Source organism: Vigna umbellata, chromosome 1 (genome assembly GCF_029865625.1).
Source record: "Vigna umbellata cultivar VRB3 chromosome 1, Vumbellata_1.0, whole genome shotgun sequence".
NCBI classification, from domain to species: Eukaryota; Viridiplantae; Streptophyta; class Magnoliopsida; order Fabales; family Fabaceae; genus Vigna; species Vigna umbellata.
Window position 1 is genome coordinate 31,409,348 of NC_142165.1, and position 21,165 is coordinate 31,430,512.

General features: G+C 35.9%; 1 protein-coding gene across 1 annotated transcript; it reads left to right on the plus strand.

The window, feature by feature from the left end:
* Nucleotides 1–16,644: 16,644 nt before the first annotated feature.
* Nucleotides 16,645–18,346, plus strand: LOC148205140 (uncharacterized). Its single transcript, XM_088103302.1, has 4 exons — nucleotides 16,645–16,798; nucleotides 17,031–17,461; nucleotides 17,540–17,763; nucleotides 18,184–18,346. The coding sequence occupies exons 1-4, from the start codon at nucleotides 16,645–16,647 to the stop codon at nucleotides 18,344–18,346; spliced, it is 972 nt and encodes a 323-aa protein (XP_087959428.1).
* The last annotated feature ends 2,819 nt before the right edge of the window (nucleotides 18,347–21,165 follow it).

The following is a 21,165-nucleotide window of genomic DNA, read 5'->3' on the forward strand; positions in this document are numbered from 1 at the left end:
GTTGCCTCCCAGGTAGCGCTTGTTTAACGTCACGAGCCTGACCCAAAATCCACCAACACCCATCAGTAGGTGTTTAAAACTTACCAACACCCATCAGTAGGTGCAAAATTTTCTCATCAACACCCATCAGTAGGTGTTACACACTTAGTATCCTTCAATAGATACTTAACCACCTAGCATCCATCAGTAGATGCTATGTTCAGCAAAATATTCACAAAATCATGTTCAACAGATTAAAAATTACAAACCAAAATAAAATTAAAAGTTTTTTAAATCACTGGGTTGCCTCCCAGCAAGCGCTCTTTTAACGTCATTAGCTTGACCCAGTAAAGCTCAAGTTCCTTCTTTATAGTTGATGTTGTCATCCCACCAACTCCTCAGCTATTTCCTGTGAACTATTTTGGTCCTTCTAGAATATGGAGACTCTATCTCTATCATCTCCTTCTCTTTAAAGCCCTTCACAACCCACAACTTGTTCTTGATTCTTACAGGTGTGCCAAGTTGGAGTCTTCTTTTCTCCCAGTCATCAGGAATTTCTTCTCCTCTTCCAATCTTTTCTTCCTTGTGCACCTGAAACAACAAACAATAGTTACCTGCAACCTTGAGATTTTCATCTTTATGGCTAGTCATGTGTGCATCTTGAAATGCAGCTTTATAACTAGCTTCTTCCTCCTGTGCTTGCGTCTCATTTTTGAAGACGTCTACAACCACTCTCTCCTCTCTGTCCTGGAGCACTACTATACCTTCATTTACATCAATGATAGCTCTGTCCGTTTTCATAAACGGTCTTCCAAGTATAATAGGTATCTTCTTTGTCTCCATCTTCATCACCACAAAGTCTGCCAGGAATTGAAGTTTGCCAACACAAACTATAATGTCCTCTGCAATCCCACATGGCTCCTTTGAAGATCCATTGGCCATTACTAGATTAACCTTTACAGGTTTCACATTAACATTGCCGATTTGCTCCAGTAAAGAGTAAGGTATCAAGTTAACACTTGAACCTAGATCAAGAAGAGCTTTCTTCACCCTTTTCTTCCCTATGGTACAAGGGATAGAAAAACTGCCTGGGTCTGTTGCTTTAGGAGGGAATGACTCTTTTTTAACAGTTATACACTCTTTTGCCTCATCATCTCTATGTCTTTTCTTTGTAGAGATGTTTTCATCAGATTTTGTATAAACTGTGATCTGTTGTAAAATCTGTTCCCAAGGTGCATCATTATCCACCATCTTGAATAATTCTGTGAAGTCCAGTTGTTTCCCTTGATGGATTGGAAAAGGAAAAGTGCTTTTGTTCTCTATTTCTCTTCTCTCTTCTGTATCTAACTCAACTTTCTCATCATCAACACTCTCTACCACCTTGCACTCTTCTCTGGGGTTAACCTCAGTATTAGCCCCAAAATTTCTATTTGGCCTTTCTTCCACCTGTTTGGTGATCTGCCCTATCTGAGTCTCCAAATTTTTGATAGCAGCTTCAGTGCTCTTTTGGGTAGACTCAGTTTTCTGTATGAAATTGCTAAGAGTTTCCTCCATCATCATGGATCTTTCATTAAGCATAGATAATTGTTGCCATAAGGTGGGTTGCTGCTGCTGCTTATTATATTGACCAACTTGCCCAGTTTGCCCTTGACCAATACTTGGGTGAGGTTTCCACCCCTGATTGTAGCTTCCTTGACGGTACTGATTGGTCATGTAGTTTACATCCTCTACGGCTTCAACTGGAAAGGCACATTGACCATTGATATGGTCGCCTCCACACAATTCGCACAACTGGGTTTGTACCTGTGCAGCAGTTTTCAACTCTTTGGGTAATTGTGCAAGAGTTTTAGTCAGAGTCTCCAGCTGTTGAGTTAGAATTTTATTTTGAGCTAGCAGGGCATCATGTGTCTGTAATTGGAGAACTCCTTTTTGCATAGGAGCTCCTCTCTCACTATGTAGCTCATTATCACTAGTAACCATGTTTTCTATAATCTCTGTTGCTTCCTCTGGAGTTTTCCATTTAATATTGCCTCCTGCTGAGGCGTCCAGCATCATCTTGGTTTGTGAACCAAGCCCTCCAAGGAAAGTTAAGACTACTTCCTGATCTTCAAAGCCATGCGTGGGTGTTTTTCTTAGCAAGCTTTTGTATCTGTCCCATGCATGCCCCAGTGATTCTTCCATACCCTACTTAAATGAAGAAATCTCTTGCTTGCCTTTTGTCACCTTAGATTGTGGGAAGTACTTGTTTAAAAGTTTTGTGACCACTGCTTCCCACTCTGTGAAACTTTCTTCTGGGAAAGAATTCAACCAAAGCTTAGCATTGCCTCCAATGAGAAAGGAAACAAGCTAAGTTTGATAGCTTCGTCTGGCACCCCATTAATTTTTACTGTATTGCAAATCTCATTGAAGGTAGTGAGGTGCTCATATGGGCTTTCATGAGATAACCCATTAAATTGGTTGCTTTTCACCAGTTGAATCAGTGCTGGTTTGACCTCCATATTAGCTGCATTGACTCTAGGTCTAGCTATACTGTTAAAGTGCTGAGGTCCAGCTATATTGGTGTAGTCAGCAAGAGTTCTTCTAACATTGTTGTTCTCCATATTTTCTGTGCTATGAACAGAACCTTGTGGTGGTGATTGTAAGAGAGTTTCTGGAGAAGGGAAAAGTTCTCTAGATGTTCGGATTCTTCTCCTTCGTCTACTCTCGTCTAGACCTTCAAGCAGAGGTTCTGTTGTTTTCTTGCTCCTTGTTCTAATTGCTTCCTGCATGCACAAGAAAACAAAACCCTAGAAAAGATTTGTTAGCACAAAAAGATATAGGAGAAGATATAGATTCAGAAGATAAAAGATTCAGAGGATAAAATAAAATAAAATAAAATCTAATCTAATCAAATCAAATCAAATCAAATAAAATCTAATCAAATCAAATAAAATCTAATCTAATCAAATAAAATAAAATAAAATCAAATCAAATCAAATAAGATAAAATAAAATAAAATAAAATCAAATAAAATCAAATCAAATCAAATAAGATAAAATAAAATCAAATCAAATAAAATCAAATAAAATAAAACCAAATTAAATAAAAACCGAAAATAAAAACAGAAATTCAAAATTAAAGTAAAAAATAATCAATAATCACACAAATTAACCAGTTAAACCAGAGTCCTTGGCAACTGCGCCAAAAACTTGATGAACAAATTTATGATCACCAAAATATGATGTCACAAACTTGTTGAACAATCGGCTAGTATGACCGAATCGTTTCAAGTAATAAACTCGGTAAGACCAAGTATCGTTCTCCCAAAGGACTCACGACCTAGTTTAGTTATGTGATTTGTTGATTAGCTAAGACTTAATAACAAAATAATTGGAGTTTAATATGCAAGACAGAAAATAAACATGTATGCATGAGTTTTGATCAATGGCAAAAGCAAAAGACAAGCACTTTCAATGAAATATATATATGAATATGTTGTTGGGGGTCAATTTCATCTTATCCACTCTCATATATTTTAGGAATTCAACATTCAAATCATCATTGTTAATGCCACTCTCTAAATTACCTTGTCAAGAAGGCCTATCCCTAATTACGAGTTCATACGATTCCTAGCATTCCTAATAATTAGTTCTTTTAGCACAGGAGCTTAACGACAACCAATATAATATTGGGAGTAATTCCCCGGATCTAGACTTCCCCGTACGTTCCCGTATCGACAAAATCAATAATCATGCATTGAATGAGTTAAACAAAGCAAGCATTAAGCAAAGAGGAAAAACCCTAACTAATGATGAAAGAAAGCATAAATCTTAGATTAAGATGCAAGCACAAATTCCATATATGAGAGCTTCAAAAGATTACATTGATTCCCCAACAAACATACAAGGTTTAGTTCACCATATTCATGGTGAACCTAGATGAACAATAATGAAAGAATGAAAGATAAAACCCTAGAAAGGTGAAGAGGTAGCCTGAGCATCCAAGATCCTCGTATGGTTGACTTTTTCCGTATTCTGGTTGACTGGTTGACTGGTTGACTTTTTGGTTGACTGGTTGACTTTTCTGGTTGACTGGTTGACTTTTCTGGTTTCTGGTTGACTTTTTCTGATTCCATCTCTCTCCTTCTTCACTTCTTTCACTAAATTCACCTTAAAACCTGCACAAAAACACTGAAATCAAGCATAAACCTGTCCAGCTCTCTTATTTCTGAAAATATGGATAAAAGCATGATTTCAAGCTAGTTTCTAAGTGTAAAGGTTGCTTTTTGTGTCAATTTTAAGCATGAAAATAACAGTTTTTCAACTGTTATCAGTAGCATAGCTAGCTTTTATGTTTTGAACTTTAGGAGAACTAGATGGCTTATAAACCCTTTTGGATGGAGAGAATTAAGCAATGTGGGACTCCAAGCCCCAAGGAGAAGTGTTGCAGCTGCTAGCCGACATTGAGACTTATAAGTCCCACATCTCTTAATTCCATTCTCCAAACTCACTCCAAGGGCTATATAAGAAGGCTAAGGGGTCTCCTTTGTAGCAACCTTACCTTGAATCAATTGAATTTTGAGTTGATTTGCACTTTTGCAATCTTCTTTGAGATAGTATTCTGTCTGCAAAGTCCCTATTTTGGGCAGACCTTATCTTGCTCAAGCAAGTGGCGGTCCTCCTTTGATGCTTATCTTGGAGCTTCCTTCAAGTAGCGCATCTTCAAATCATAAGTTTCCTCTTCCTTAATCTCTTCCATTTTTAATTTCTTTCCCATTCTCTTAAAATGTCATTTAGTATATTCTCTCTAGGTATGCACTTCCCAGTCACGGAGGCTTCCGAGGATGGGACCACAAGGGTTGGGTTGCACTTCTCAAGGAGCACCAAACCCTTGACTTCGTCAGAGAAAATGACGTTTAGCGGCGACGGCGACGGCGAACAACGGCGGACAACGAAAATGAAAAAGAGACGATGTCGCCGACGATAGACGAGGAAGACACAAAGGTCTGGCTCTTGATACCAACTTGAAGAGTTGAGAGAAGATGAAAAGTCTTATATTTTACTTAAAAAACCTGATACAACTTACTACTGTATTTATAGGAGACAATAGTTCTGAAAAATAAAAGGGTTGGAAGCCCCTAACACAACCCTAACATAAATATTAATAATAATAACGACAGTATACTTCAACAAACTTTAACAAAATAATTCATCTTTTGTACAAAGCAATGTTCCATATAATTCATACCAAAATAATAAATATAATTATGAACAATTTAATTATTAGACTGTGTAGTTTTACATTTTCCATTTTTATTGTTAAAAAATTATAAGAATTAAAATATATGACAATAATATTTTACCTATTTCTTATTGTTTAATAATATTGTTGAGATTGTTGATAGGAAGAGCACTGCTTTCGTTGAACCTACAATTTCAAAGCTTCTGGGTCTTGATGATGACAACATAATTAATAACACATGTGTTGTTTATGTGTTACACGTTCTATTGCTTACATGCTATATGTTTTAATCAATGTGTAAATCTGTTTAAAAGCATTAAGAACATGATTGTGTTGATACATTGCATTTCACTGTGCTATATAATTGATTTTATTGGTGAATGCATGTCTGATGTTTTATAGAAGGAAAACCACAACCACTTATGTTCGAACTTTTAATTGTGTGGCAAAACAACAGTTTTAAGTCGACTTCATTATGGGGTGAGTCGATTAAAACTCGTGGATTTGCACAAACTTTTTCAAAGTGTGTTGTGAGTATTTTCAAAGAGAAAGTTTTTCAAAATATTGTTTAATTATGTTGAATAGTCGATTACATGCAACCTGCATTCGACTAAGTTTGTTACAATTTTGAAATTCTGTTAATGCTTGAATTAAATGTTACAACGACTATATTTTTGAATATGTTGACCAAGAATTTATTGTGATTCGACTGCATTAATTGTCCATTCAATTAACTGCATTGATTGCTGCTAACTGCTATAACAGAATTGCTATATTTGATTGCATTAGTGATTAAGTCGATTAAAATGTGTCTGAATTGTGAAAATCTATAAATTGACGCAGTTTTTATTTCTGTAAGAACTTTTGTGAATCTAACAGTTTGTGATATATTTTGCAGAAAGTGCATTCTTACAGAGAAAGAGAAAGAGCTCCAAGAAACGAGAAGTGACTATGGTGATCATCTACTTGTGGATTCTTGAAGAGCAAGTTAACTGCACTTACAAAGGTTGATCATATCTGCACATTGGGTGTAACTGAGAGGTCAGAGGCTACAATCTTGTAAAGATTGGATTGAGGTTTCCTTGTTGTTATTACAGGAAGAAGAGTGTATTGCGTTCTTGACTTTGAGGGTGGCTTAAAGGGTTTGGACTGGAGGAGAGGGGATTCTTGCTGCTAGTCTGTTTTGTATATGCCTATATTTTGATTAGAGGGTTAGAGAGGTGTTTTACATTTTTGACGTGAGGTCGCTATAAAAACCTTGTTGTAAAAACTTTGATCATTATAGTGCATTGGCTTCCTGTGGTTGGAAGGATATTGGATGTAGGCGTGGCCGAACCAGTTTTGATCTTTCTATCCCTACACTCTTTTATTCAGTCGACTTCTTACTGTATTAAATCGATTTAATTTTTGCTGCATAAACAAATCTTTTTCCTTGCGTTTTAAGAGAGCTTTTAAAGGCGTCCTTTTGCGAAAAATATTTAAAGAAAATATTGTTTTTACATTTACCAATTCACCCTCTCTTGGTGTGAGAAATTAAGTCATTCTTTTTTCAACAAATATAAAAACAAATTAAAATATATTTAGATGTAATATAAAAGAAAAAAAACATTCAATTTTTCCTCCCTCTTTATTTTAATGAAATAGAAAAAAAATTAACTTAGAAATCAGTTGCTCGAGAACCGACTTTTGACTAATAGCCTAACAATCTTAACGAAAAAAGCTCACAATTTAGCTTTCTGGAGACTGAATTCTGACTTGTAATCATTAAAAAAAAAACTTGCTCAGAATTTGATTCCCTGAACCGACTTCTTATTGATAACTCGACCAAGGTTCACCAAGACAACCTTAGAATTTGGTTATCTAGGGACCAAATTCTAACCTGTAATGAACAAAAATAAAATAGAAACCTAGCTTAGAATCCAATTTCTTGGCAACCAAGGTTCAATATTTATTTTGGTCTCCTCATTTGTTAGTTTTGGTTTACAGTAGTCCTCCTATTTTTGAGGTCCCGTGTTTTTGTAAAAATGGTTCAATTTCGTTTTTTTTATGATGTCGTTAAAAATGCTAACGACGTAATTAATATCCAACTTAACCAATAGTAAATGACCTGTCCAGAGATTTTCATTACATGGCAACGTTAGGTCAATTGACGTGGAAATGTTAAAAGTTAAAGTTATTGAGGTAGAAAAGTTAAAGTTAAGGTTAAAGGAAATTACAATTAGGTTGGAAGCAATTCGCAAATTGGGGTTGAAGAATCTGGTGACATTTGTCTTTAATTTGGGTTTGTGGTTCATTGAACTTCCAATTGGAAGAGCGTAGGTCAGTTAAGTGTTCTTAACTTAATGTTGTTATTGTTGGCTTGGGGTGTTAGGGTTTAATTTTGTGTTGAATATGTTAATTTTGTTAAATGTATTATTTTGTTTAATTGGGCATGTTTTTTGTGGTATCAATTTTGTAATTATGTGTTATTGTTTTGTTAAAGGTTGAATTTGTAATTGTTTTGTAATTATCTGTAATTGGTTGCTGGTTTTGGGTTTAAATATGGTTATATTTGTCGCTTTTTTTGGGTTTAAATATGGTTAAAGTTGTTGCGTTTTTGGGGTTTATATTAGTTCCATAGGTGTTACTTTAAGATAATTTAGTGGTCCTGGTTTCCATTTGTAGGATAGGGATTGGAATGATTGATGAAAAGTTTGAGGTAGTGGTCCACCACGGTGGGACCTTGATAGAAGAGGTGATACAAGAAGGTCTAACACCATAGGACCCATCACAAGAGGAATGGCCAAATAGCTCCAAGATGAATATTCTCCTCAAGGTCAAGTACTATTTGCTATCTTTGGATGGAAAATTGGAGAACAAGAAGATATTCCAAATCTGCCAAAACATGGAGAAGGGTAAAAAGGACATTTCTATACAAGAAGGGGTGTACTTATCCTTCTATGGGGCTGCATTAGTAATTGTTTTCCTTCACATAAAACTCATTTTTCACGTGTTTTAGAAGCCATACATGTAGCACATGGGTTCAGATCTGCAACGTGAAAATTGCTAGCTTAAAGCCTTGAGATTGATCTATAAAATCTCATAGGAAAAGCTTGTAAAGCACTTTTGGATTTTTAGTAAAGAATTTCTGCTGAAATGCATAGTAAATTCCTTCTCCAAGAGTCTCTTCTTAGCTTGATTTCCATTGCAACTTCCTTCCACTCTAGGAAGCCTTCTGAGTTGTGAATCACCTCTCCAAGCTAGCCTCCATCTCCATTCACCATAAACACCTTTCATCCGCTGCTTCACATCCTAAGTTCTTCACCAATCTGCTCCTGAAATTCCAATTCTGCACCACAATCTGCAGCTGCTACTGCTACTGTTCCATTGGTTTCAGCAGCTGTTCAAGTCTCCTTGCGCCTCCAATCTCACAGCTCTGCTTCTCTACATCTCCTAGGATGTATCAAGTGGTATTCAGAGCTTAGGTTCTAACTTGAACCGTGAGATAAGTGGTTTCATCTTTCATTTTCCAAACTGTTATTCAATTCCTACTATGTCTTGTGGTTATTCTGAAGTCTGTTTCTGTTTCAGCATCTATGATGTGTTTAGGCTTCTATGTTTTGAGTTTTATTGATACCAGCTCTATTTGCTTGAGTCTATCATCATTTTATTCGGTTATCTCTTGCTGTTTTGAGTCATTTTAATCATTTGAGCATCAATTCCGTTTTGTCTTAGTCATGTTTGGTTAATTTGCTTGTTTTGTCATCAAATCTGGTTTTTAACCAAGTTGTTACGGTTCTGAAAGTGTTGGATGTGGCTACACCAATTAAGAGCAATGAACAATCAAGAGATGAGCTCAGGTGTTTAAATTTGCCAACCAAACTCAGATCTGCATGGTTTTTTAGTTTCTGTTCTGTTTTTCCAGAAAGTGTTACTGCTTGTAACAAAACTCCACTGTTCATTTAGCATTGTGCACTGTTCTATTGAACAACAATTGAATGAGTTAATGTCTGAATCATTTGGAACATGAAATGATTTGATTCCAAGTGTTTTGTAATGTTGTAAGCATCAAAAATGCAGTAGCCGATCTGCAAGTGTTTTGAGTTAAAAAATTCTGCATAATTTGAGTTGGATTGGTACTAGATCATTGCCAATCATTTTTAAGTTGATTCTGCTGTGTTGAGCAACTTTCAAATACCATTTTCAGACTCCTTTTGATGCTTTTAATCCAGAATCAAAGCCAATCTACATTTTGAACCTTTGTGGTTGTGAATTTGAGCTAAAAATGACCACTGCAGTATTCCAATTCTGTTACACAGTGATTTAGCTCATTATAGTTGTTTCTGCAAGTCCTTCACTCATCATTGAAACTATGTTTAAGTCATTGGAATGAGCATATAAAATGTACTGTGCATTTGGTCATTTTTCTGGGTAGATTTGTGCTGGCTGCCAAGAGCTATGCAGTAAAATTTTTTGGTCCAGAGATTCAAAGTTTGGCTGTTTGATTCAATAAGAGTGGATGTAGTAAAAGCCATTGGTCCATAACATAATCAAAAGTTCAAGTTAAAAAGAGTGATTAAAACATTAAAAGGCAGAATAGGACCAATACATCCTGTTTTCGAAATTCTGGTTGCACCTTTGAACATTGCTGTCAAAAATTAATGCAAGTTCATTGAGACATTTCAACAAACAGTTTGGTCCACTTTCATTGCATAGCTATTTCGTGTTTGATTCTGGTTTCTGGTCTTTTATTGCGTTTTAAATCTGTTCTAGAGCCATTCCTAAGATCATTTTGATGTGCCACCGTGATTGATAGCCATTTAATTGCTTGTTTTTCTGAATCTTGAACACTCTGCACACCATCTGTTTGACAAAAGTTCTGGTGTTGCTGTCACTTGGATGTGATTTTGCTGGCAATTGTGGTGGTAGTTTCTGTGATTAACTGGCTTGTTGGATAGGTGAACTATAATTCAAATGGCTCAATTGCAAGTGGAAGCATCAAAGGAAGTTCAATTGGTGAGGAAAGTGAATTGAAGTTGAGTCTTGAAGAAGGAAAAGGCCGTGAACTTGTAGTAGAAGTTCTATACTACAGAAAATTAATTTCTCTGTTTAAGCACTTTGCAGCTGAGAGAATTGTTTGGAATCCAGTAGATTCAAGTTCTTTGAGAGCAACCAAAGCTGCACACATTGTTTTCCTTAGCCTATTCTAACTTTTCCTTTCCAATTTACCAAATTTCTTTGTAATTCCATTGGTTTACTTTGGTTGTAAGTTCTAAATACAAGCAAGTGAGGTGCTAGAGTTCACAAGTGCTCTTCCCTCATTTGTAACTAGACTCAAAGAAGTCTCACTAACCTAAAAATTGAGTAGTCGGTGAGTGTGTCTTAGATCCAAAGTCTAAGCCTCACCTAGGAGACCTCACTTTAATTGCTTTTCCAATTCTCGACATAGATAGCATATATCTTGTGCGAATAGGAAGCTCTCTTAGGGGTCCGAATTTAGAGTTTAGGTTGTGTCCTTTCTTTGCTTTGTGTTTTCTTTGTTGTCTTTAAGACTTAAGTGGATTTAAGAGTGATTTTGATCTAAGGACTCTAGTAAGTAGCCAGAAGCATATTTGGCAAGGATAAGGCTTGGTACTTAAGCATTCCTAGTGAATCACCTCCCTTACCTGGAATATTGCTTTCAAGCGAAAATCTCTAGTCTTTACTTCAAGAATAACATTTAAGTCCATCATAATGTCTAGAAGGCATTCTCCTAGGATTAGTGATAGTGAAAAAGAACATTTTTCTCTTCAAACTTTAGTTAATGAATTCCAGGAAATGAGAAGAGAAATGAATGAAGAGAAAGCCAATAGAGAGCTTCAAAATGCTGTCATTCAAGATGAGTTGAGATTGATAAGGAAAAGTAAGTCTAGGGGAAGTCAGAGTAAAAACTCTCAAGAGGGAGGGATGTCTATGAGTCTGGGTGATTATTACCCTCATCAGCCTTCTACTTCTAGAAGGCATAGGAGAAATTCTCATGCACCCCCACCCCCTAAAGAAGTCAATGTGTGTTGCCTCACTTCCATGGGAAGGACAATGTAGAGGCTTATCTTGATTGGGAGATGAAGGTGGAACAATTGTTTGAATGCCACCAAGTGAGTGAAGAGAGGAAGGTCTCTCTAGCTACCCTAAGCTTTCAAGGGTATGCAATGTATTGGTGGACTGCCTTGGTCCAAGAGAGGCTTAGACATCAAGCCCCTCCCATCCACTATTGGAATGATCTCAAGTCTGCCCTTAGGAGGAGACACATTCCCTCCTACTACAATAGAGAACTCATGGATAAACTCCAAAGGTTACAACAAAGGTCTATGACAGTTGAGGAATATAGACAAAAGATGGAGTTGTATATGATGAGGGCAGGCATAGTAGAAGGTCCAGAAACTACTTTAGCTAGATTTTTAAGTGGGCTCAATTTTGACATAAGAGATAGGGTTGAACTTCTACCTTATAGAGATTTGAATGATCTTGTTCAAATGTGTATAAAGGTAGAACAACAAAACTTGAGAAAATCTTCTTCTAAAAGAATTCAAGTTCAACCTACTTTTGAAAAGAAAATTTTTAAAGAAAAAGAGCCATTTAAACCTCTAGCCAAAATAGAAGAGAGACCCAAGAAAGACACCCTCACACACAGAACAAGTGAAATCAAATGCTTCAAATGTCTAGGAAGGGGTCATGTAGCTACTCAATGTCCTACAAAAAGAAACATTATTTTGAAAGGCAAGGACATTTATAGTAGTGAAAGTGACACCCCAACTAGTACAAGTGAGAGTGAGGAAGAAGAGAGGGAAGAGGAAATATATGCTGATGATGGGCAACTTCTCATGGTGAGAAGGATACTTAGCAACCAACCAAGTCTTGAACACATATCACAAAGAGAGAACATCTTTCACACAAGATGTAAAATTCAAGAAAATCATTGTTCTCTCATTGTTGATAGTGGATCTTGTTTCAATTGTTGTAGCACAAGGTTGGTTGAGAAGTTGAAGCTTGATATTATACCCCATCCAAAACCTTATAAACTTCATTGGCTAAATGAAGATGGGGATATAATAGTCAAGAATCAAGTGAAGTTGGCATTTTCCATTGGGAACTTCAAAGATGAAGTTTTATGTGATATAGTTCCCATGGAAGCATGTCATGTGTTATTGGGGAGACCATGGCAATTTGATCATCAAACTATCCATCATGGTCTAACCAATACCATCACTATCCAACAAAAGGACAAGAAGTTTGTGCTTCATCCTTTGACTCCTACCCAAGTGGCTAAGGATCATGCACAAATGAAATCCTTAAGAAAGCAAGAACATGATCAAAAGAAAAAGTCAAAAAGAAAGGAAGGTATAGCAACAAGTGTGCCACCTAAGGTCACTCAACATGAAGTCCTTTTAAACAAAAAGACTTTAATCAATACACTTCAAGTTGAGCAACCTTCATATCTTCTTCTTTGTCAAGGGACACTTACATGCACATCTAGTGATTCAAAGACTTCAACTCTTTCTCCATCCATTCAAAAACTTTTGAAAGAATTTGATGATCTATTCCCACAAGAAATTCCAAAAGGGCTTCCACCCATAAGAGGAATTGAACATCAAATTGATTTCATTCCAGGGGCAATTCTTCCTAATAGGCCAGCCTATAGGACAAACCCCCAAGAAACTAAGGAGATTGAAACACAAGTCCAAGAGTTGCTAGATAAAGGCTTAGTTCAAAAGAGTCTAAGTCCATGTGTTGTACCAGTGTTGCTTGTACCAAAAAAAGATGGGAAGTGGCGCATGTGTTGTGATTGTAGAGCTATCAACAACATCACAATCAAGTATAGACATCCCATTCCTAGGCTTGATGATATGTTGGATGAATTGCATGGAGCACAAATTTTTTCAAAGGTAGATTTAAAAAGTGGCTATCACCAAATAAGAATTAAAGAAGGTGATGAATGGAAAACTGCCTTTAAGACCAAGTTTGGATTATATGAATGGCTAGTTATGCCTTTTGGTCTTACAAATGCTCCAAGCACATTCATGAGACTTATGAATCATGTCCTTAGGGATTGCATTGGGAAGTTTGTAGTTGTCTACTTTGATGACATCTTGGTATATAGTCAAAATTTGCAAACTCATGAAAATCATTTGAGAGTTGTTTTAACAATTCTTAGAACACACAAATTGTTTGCAAATTTTGACAAGTGTACCTTTTGTGTTGATAGTGTCATATTTCTTGGATTTGTGGTTACCAAAAATGGGGTTCATGTGGACCCAGAAAAAATAAAGGCCATCCAAGATTGGCCTCCTCCAAAGAATGTAGGAGAAGTAAGGAGCTTCCATGGGTTGGCAAGCTTTTACAGAAGATTTGTTCCTAACTTCTCTAGTCTTGCTTCACCCCTCAATGAGTTGGTGAAAAAAGATGTTACATTCCATTGGGGGGATAAACAACAAAAAGCTTTTGAGCTACTCAAAGAGAAGCTCACACAAGCACCCATTCTAGCTTTGCCAAATTTTTCCAAAACTTTTGAGCTAGAATGTGATGCTTCAGGATTTGGCATAGGTGCAGTATTATTACAAGAAGGACACCCAATTGCATACTTTAGTGAAAAACTTCATGGTGCCTCTTGTAATTACCCCACCTATGACAAAGAACTCTATGCACTTGTGAGGGCTCTTCAAACTTGGGAACATTATCTTGTTGCCAAGGAGTTTATCATTCATAGTGATCATGAATCACTTAAGTATTTGAAGAGTCAACACAAGTTACAAAAGAGGCATGCTAAGTGGTTGGAATTCATTGAACAATTCACTTATGTTATTAAATACAAGAAAGGAAAATCCAATGTGGTGGCTGATGCTTGTCAAGAAAAATTAATCTATTAGCCACATTGGGAGCTCAAATTCTTGGATTTAATAACATTCTTGAATTATATTCACAAGATCTTGATTTTGCTCATATCTATGAGGAATGTCTCAATAAACCTCAAGGAGGATTCTATGTGAAAGAAGGATATCTTTTTAAAGAAGGAAAAATTTGCATTCCTCAAGGTTCACATAGAAAACTCCTTGTTAAAGAGACACATGAGGGAGGATTAATGGGACATTTTGGGGTAGAAAAGACCCTTGGCATGTTGAAAGAAAAATTCTTTTGGCCTCACATGAGAAGGGATGTTCAAAGGCATTGCTTTAAGTGTATAACTTGTTTAGAAGCTAAATCTAAATCAATGCCTCATGGACTGTATACTCCTTTGAATGTTGCTTCCACCCCTTGGGAAGAGATAAGTATGGATTTTGTGTTAGGTCTTCCCAAAACTTCTAGGGGTTTTGATTCTATCTTTGTGGTGGTAGATAGATTTAGCAAAATGGCTCATTTTATACCTTGCCACAAAGTAGATGATGCAAGCAACATTGCAAAGTTATTCTTTAGAGATGTGGTTAAACTTCATGGGTTACCTAAGGTAATAGTTTCGGATAGAGATACAAAATTTCTTAGTCACTTTTGGCGGACCTTATGGTCTAGATTAGGGACTAAGTTATCTTTTTCTACTACTTGTCATCCTCAAACAGATGGTCAAACTGAAGTAGTCAATAGATCTCTTTCCACTTTACTAAGGGTAGTTCTTAAAGGAAATCACAAATCTTGGGATGAGTACCTACCTCATGTTGAGTTTGCCTACAATAGAGTAGTTCATGGAACTACTAAATTGTCTCCTTTTGAAGTTGTTTATGGTTTTAATCCTTTGACACCCATGGATTTAATACCCCTTCCAAATTCTATTGATTTTGTTCATCAAGATGGGGTATCTAAATCTAAATTTATCAAAGATTTACATCAAAGGGTTAAAATTCAAATTCAACAACAAAATGAGAAATATGCCAAGAAACATAATAAGGGCAAGAAAGAGTTAATCTTCAATGAAGGAGATTTAGTTTGGATTCATCTTAGAAAGGAAAGATTTCCTCAACTAAGAAAATCTAAACTCAATCCTAGAGGAGATGGACTCTTTAGAGTGATCAGGAGGATTAATAACAATGCATATCAACTTGATCTTCCTCCTGAATATGGTGTTCATGCTACCTTTAATGTATCTGATCTTAAACCTTTTGCAGGATTTGATAGTGAAGATGAAGATCTTTTGGATTTGAGGGCAAATCCTTCTCAAGAGGGAGGGGATGATACAAGAAGGTCTAACACCATAGGACCCATCACAAGAGGAATGGCCAAAAAGCTCCAAGATGAATATTCTCCTCAAGGTCAAGTACTATTTGCTATCTTTGGATGGAAAATTGGAGAACAAGAAGATATTCCAAATCTGCCAAAACATGGAGAAGGGTAAAAAGGACATTTCTATACAAGAAGGGGTGTACTTATCCTTCTATGGGGCTGCATTAGTAATTGTTTTCCTTCACATAAAACTCATTTTTCACGTGTTTTAGAAGCCATACATGTAGCACATGGGTTCAGATCTGCAACGTGAAAATTGCTAGCTTAAAGCCTTGAGATTGATCCATAAAATCTCATAGGAAAAGCTTGTAAAGCACTTTTGGATTTTTAGTAAAGAATTTCTGCTGAAATGCATAGTAAATTCCTTCTCCAAGAGTCTCTTCTTAGCTTGATTTCCATTGCAACTTCCTTCCACTCTAGGAAGCCTTCTGAGTTGTGAATCACCTCTCCAAGCTAGCCTCCATCTCCATTCACCATAAACACCTTTCATCCGCTGCTTCACATCCTAAGTTCTTCACCAATCTGCTCCTGAAATTCCAATTCTGCACCACAATCTACAGTTGCTACTGCTACTGTTTCATTGGTTTCAGCAGCTGTTCAAGTCTCCTTGCGCCTCCAATCTCTCGGTTCTGCTCCTCTACATCTTCTAGGATGTATCAAGAGGTGTCCTTTAAGTATATAGATAGGGAGATAGCTTATTGTGACTATGCTAAAGTGGGGGTGCACACAAAGGTTGAGGTAGAGGTGCAAAATGATGTTGAGTTGGTGACTAAGGGTGAGTTGGTGACTGAGGGTAAGTTGGTGACTGAGGGTAAGTTGGTGACTGAGGGTAAGTTGGTGATTGAGGCTAAGTTGTTGCACACAGAGGGTGGAGTGAAAGTGGACACAAAGGGTGGAGTGGAGGTGGACAATGAGGAAGAAATGGAACTGAACAGTGAGGATGAAGTACATATGGATAATCTTAGTGTTGATGAGGACGTGGAGGAGGTTGAAGATGTTGGTATTGGTTTGGAGGTACAAGCTGATGGAAATGCAGAAGATAATAATGAAGAATATATAGCTCAAGAGAGTGATATTGAACCAAAAGGACATGCTAGGGGCTTGTTAGATGAATGAGATTTTGAATTCCTATTAACTCTAGAAAATAGTGCAAGTGAGGAGGATGATAGTGAGGAAAGACCAAGTCGTGGTCCCTTTCCTACATATGGAAAACAAAAGTCAATGGTAGATTACAAATGGGAAGTTGGGACTACATTTACAGATAAGAATGAGTTCAAGGAGGTCACTCGAAGTTATGTTGTTCATGCTGGGAAGGCTCTAAAGTTTGTGAAAAATGATAAACATAGAGTAAAAGTGAGATGCATGGGTGGCCAACGTAAGTATCCATGAGTAGCTTACTGTAAATTTTTTCCATCATGCAAATTTTGCCAATTAAGGAAAATAGTTTATACTCATACTTACAATAGACAATTCAACATTAAAATGATTAATAGTAAGTGGTTGAGTGAGAGATTCGATAGGTCTTTACAAGAAAATTCCAATTTAAGGGTGAATGAGGTATGTTTAAAGCATTAAGGAAATGGAATATCAATGTTTCAATTTTAAAGCACGCAAAGCAAAGTTAATTGCATCAAGTCAACTTGAAGGTGACTTTAAAGAACAGTTTAGAAGGATTTATGACTATGCACATGAGTTATTGAGGTGTAACCCGAGGTCAACTGTTAAGGTTCAAGTAGACAGTGAAAATGGTAACCTAATGTTTCAGAGATTTTATGTTTGTCTGAAAGCTTATAAGGATAGTTTTGTGTGTTGTAGGCCCATTATTGGTTTAGGTGGCTGTTTTTTGAAAGGTCAATTTAAGGGAGAGTTGCTTACTGTTGTTGTAAGGAATCCAAATCACCAGATGTTACCACTAGCATATGCAATAGTTGAAGTGGAGAACAAAGACACATGGATGTGGTTTTTACAGTTATTGGTTGAAGACCTTGGGGGTAATAAAGTGTGTGGGTCATGCATGTGGATGTATAACCAACAAAAGGTATGTGTAGTAGTTAGATTAGTTTTACTTCTTGCTTTATAATTGATGTAGGTCTTATTAGTAAATTGATGTGGACAGGGGTTGGTGCCAACTATCCAGGAACTTTTTCTTGGGTTAGAACAAAGATTTTGTGTGAGACACTTGTATGCAAACTTTAGGAAAAGGTTTTTCGATCAGATATTGAAGAATCTAATGTGGAGGGCTGCCACAAGCACGTACCCCCAAGCTTGGGAAAGGGAAATGCTAAATATTAAAGAAGTAAATATAATAGCATATAGATACCTTATAGTTATTCTCCTGAGGTACATTTTTTTTCTTACATGCACATTAACAAAACTTATGTAGCGTAAACCATTTTCATAATTTTTTTGTAACAAGTATTAGTCAACATCTTGGTTCACAAGTAAAGCAATGTTTGATACCCTTGATAACAACATGAGTGAAGCTTTCAACAATGTTATTGTTCAAGCTAGAGGAAAACCCATTATCACCATGCTAAAGGAGATAAAACTTTATCTCATGAAATGATGGGCCACCAACAGAACCAAGGTGGCATCTATGGATTTTTCTATCTGCCCAAAGATTAAAAAGAGACTTGTCAAGGAATCTAATTTATCAAGATATTGGATCCCAAGGTAATATTCTCATGTATGTTCATATCCAATTCTCATTTATGTTCATGTTCATTTCTGATTGATGTTCATGTCCGTTATTTCTTACAGTTGGTCTGCACGAAAGGTGTTTAAGGTTAGGCATGTTTCTGTCAATGGGAACAAGTTCACAATGGACTTGGACAATGAACAATGTAGTTGTAGGAAGTGGATGATTAGTGGCATCCCTTGTTGTCATGCTATTGTAGCAATGAAGTACTCAAATGTAGACTAAGAAAATTATACTCCAAGTTGGTTCAGAATATCCACATATGAAGAGGCATATGCCTCCATCATTTATCCTATCAATATGCACCTGCTATAGGAAACAACAAGCTTTCCAGATGTACTACCACCATTTAAGAGGAAGTTGCTTGGTAGACCAAAGAAAAAGCGAAGGTTTAACGCATGTGAGCTAACTAGGAATGAGATCCAAATGAGTGTTGGTGGCCACAGAAAGAAATGTAGCATCTATTGTAAATTTCGGCACAATGAAATCATTGTCCCTTACGTCCTGACATCATAGAACCATTACAGCCACCACTACCCAATCCCCTCTACGATCACAGCCACCAAGTCCCCAATCTCCTCATCAATCCCCTCTACCATCACAACCATTAAGTCCCCAATCCCCTCTACCATCACAACCATCAAGTCCTCAATCCCCTCCCCGATCCCCTCTACCATCACAGCCACCAGGTCCCCAATCCCCTCAGCCACCATAGCCAACTCAAGAATTCATTCCATAGTTAACTCCACCAATGAAAAGGAACAAGTTAGATATCATAATGAAAGCTCCTTAGATGTAATTTGATTTACTTTCATTGGGAAAATTTGGATGTAATTTGTATTTTCATTATCAACTTTAAGTACTTTGATAATGTATATGTACTAATATTAAGCACTTTAATTATGTACTCATATTAAGCACTTTGATGGTGCATTTGTTATAATGTTATGATGTTATTATGTGATAATCTTATGTTATTAAGTGTTTTATATTACCACTTATATTATTATATTCTGATAGGTATCCTTGATATGTATCATGTTCATATACATTAGGGACCACATTGCACATTTTTTAGAAAAAAGGGGGACTAAATTGAACAATCCATAAGGAAATCATATTCTTCATTTGAACTCATTATAACAGAGATTGATACATCATCCATTACATCAACCTGCAAACATCAACCTAAACACTTGAACCTAAACATTAACCTTAACATTACATCAATAAAAGATACAACCACATTGCCCACCTAAAAACATCAACATAAACACAACCACAATATCAAAATGTTCAGCGCAATACTAACACACACAACTTCAACTAAAAGTTTTATCCTTTTATTCAATACTTTCACTAAATTTTCCAGATCATATATCCTCCTCCTTTTCTTGGCAATTGTAGCATCTCTTTTATCAAGGTTTTCTTCAGAACACCACCTGAAAAAGTTACACGACATCCCATTTGAAGATTCACCCTGTTACTCACTAAAATAACTTCAAATTCAATATTAACTATCAACACATAAATTCAATAAATATAAACTGAAAAGGGTATTCATAAAACCCTATAATGATGACATGCCCAAAATTGTCTACTAGCATTTTTTTGTAGTTTTGGCCAATTTGGTTACAGCAATATCACAACAATTGCAAATAGGGATTATCTCACCTCCCCTCCAACAACTACCATGTGAGGAATGAGAAACTTTTTTACCCCGTATATTGGAACAAGAAGAACAACTTTAGAAAGAAGTCATATCTATCTCGTCACAAGGACTTTGCTCAATTCAGGAAAGAACTTCCGCGAACCCTAACCATCTTCAATACGAACTTTAACCCCCCTTTCCTTTTACCCAATAACTTTAACCTTTAACATTTGCACATCAATAAACCTCACGTTGCCACGTAATTCACCTGACGTTGTTACGTAATGAAAAACTTGGACAGGTCATTCACTAAGTTGGATATTATGTCGTTGGTGTTTTTAACGTCGTTAGCAAAAGGAATCAAATTGAATCATTTTTACAAAACATGAGACCACTCTGAACAACTTAAAAAGATTATCACTTTGAATAAAATTAACAAACTAGGTGATAAAAATATGTATTAAACCTAGTTTTTAATTGATTGATCATATAGTTGTTTAGACTAATACTATCCTTCTCCGTTGTACTTTAGCTTGAATTATTTTCTTGACATAGCATCGTAAGACAATTCTTTAAGATGTGTATTGTAAGCAATGAATAAAGCACCAAAGTCTAAGGAGTATAACCCTGTATAACTATGGAATTCGTATGAACAAATACAAATGAAAAGTATATGAAGAGCAATAGATTCAAGAATTAGGTGATGATTCTAGCTTAAATTTCAAAAGAAAAAGAAAGTGACAAAAACAGATAGAATTAAATGTTTTTTTAATTATTTTAAAAAATTGTTTCATTTTTAAACTAAATATATAATTATTTCGTTTCTACATTTTATAAAAATTATGTAAAATATCTTTACTAAATAACAATATGTTTAACTATTGATAGAAAAATTTCACAAATTATAATCTAGCTTTCACATGTCATTTAATCAGAAAATATTTTAAACAACTTTAATTAAAAAAACAAAATATGTATATATTTAATTTAAAATAACAGAATTTTTAAAAATAGTTTAAAAATAAAAAATATATTTAACCCAAACTAAGCCATTGAAAATAAAGTGGAATTATTCCACCCATGAAGAGAATGCATCCTTTGGGCTTTCAGACCCATAACCTTCAACCAGAGAACCTCATGGCTGTACTTTTTATGGCCAATAAACACATGTTCTAATTATATATGTTGCTCTTCTTATTTTCATTTATTACATTAACTTTCTTTCACTTATTATTAGACTTTCTAACCTATTTCTTTGGTAAATTATTGAACCCTATATTTTAGTAAATTTAGCGCAAGAAATTAACTTGAGTGAGAAATTTTGTGAGACAAAGTGTGATGGGGAAGAGAGAGAGCAATTTCTTAAGACATTGGTTAAAAAAGTCTACCAAAT

Bases quoted from the DNA above. Each gene is read 5' to 3' on its own strand.
- LOC148205140 (XM_088103302.1), top strand. From the start codon at position 16,645: ATGGTAGATTACAAATGGGAAGTTGGGACTACATTTACAGATAAGAAT. The intron at 17,462-17,539 runs GTATGTGTAGTA...TGATGTGGACAG, and splicing joins GGATGTATAACCAACAAAAG to GGGTTGGTGCCAACTATCCA. The intron at 17,764-18,183 runs GTACATTTTTTT...TATTTCTTACAG, and splicing joins CTTATAGTTATTCTCCTGAG to TTGGTCTGCACGAAAGGTGT.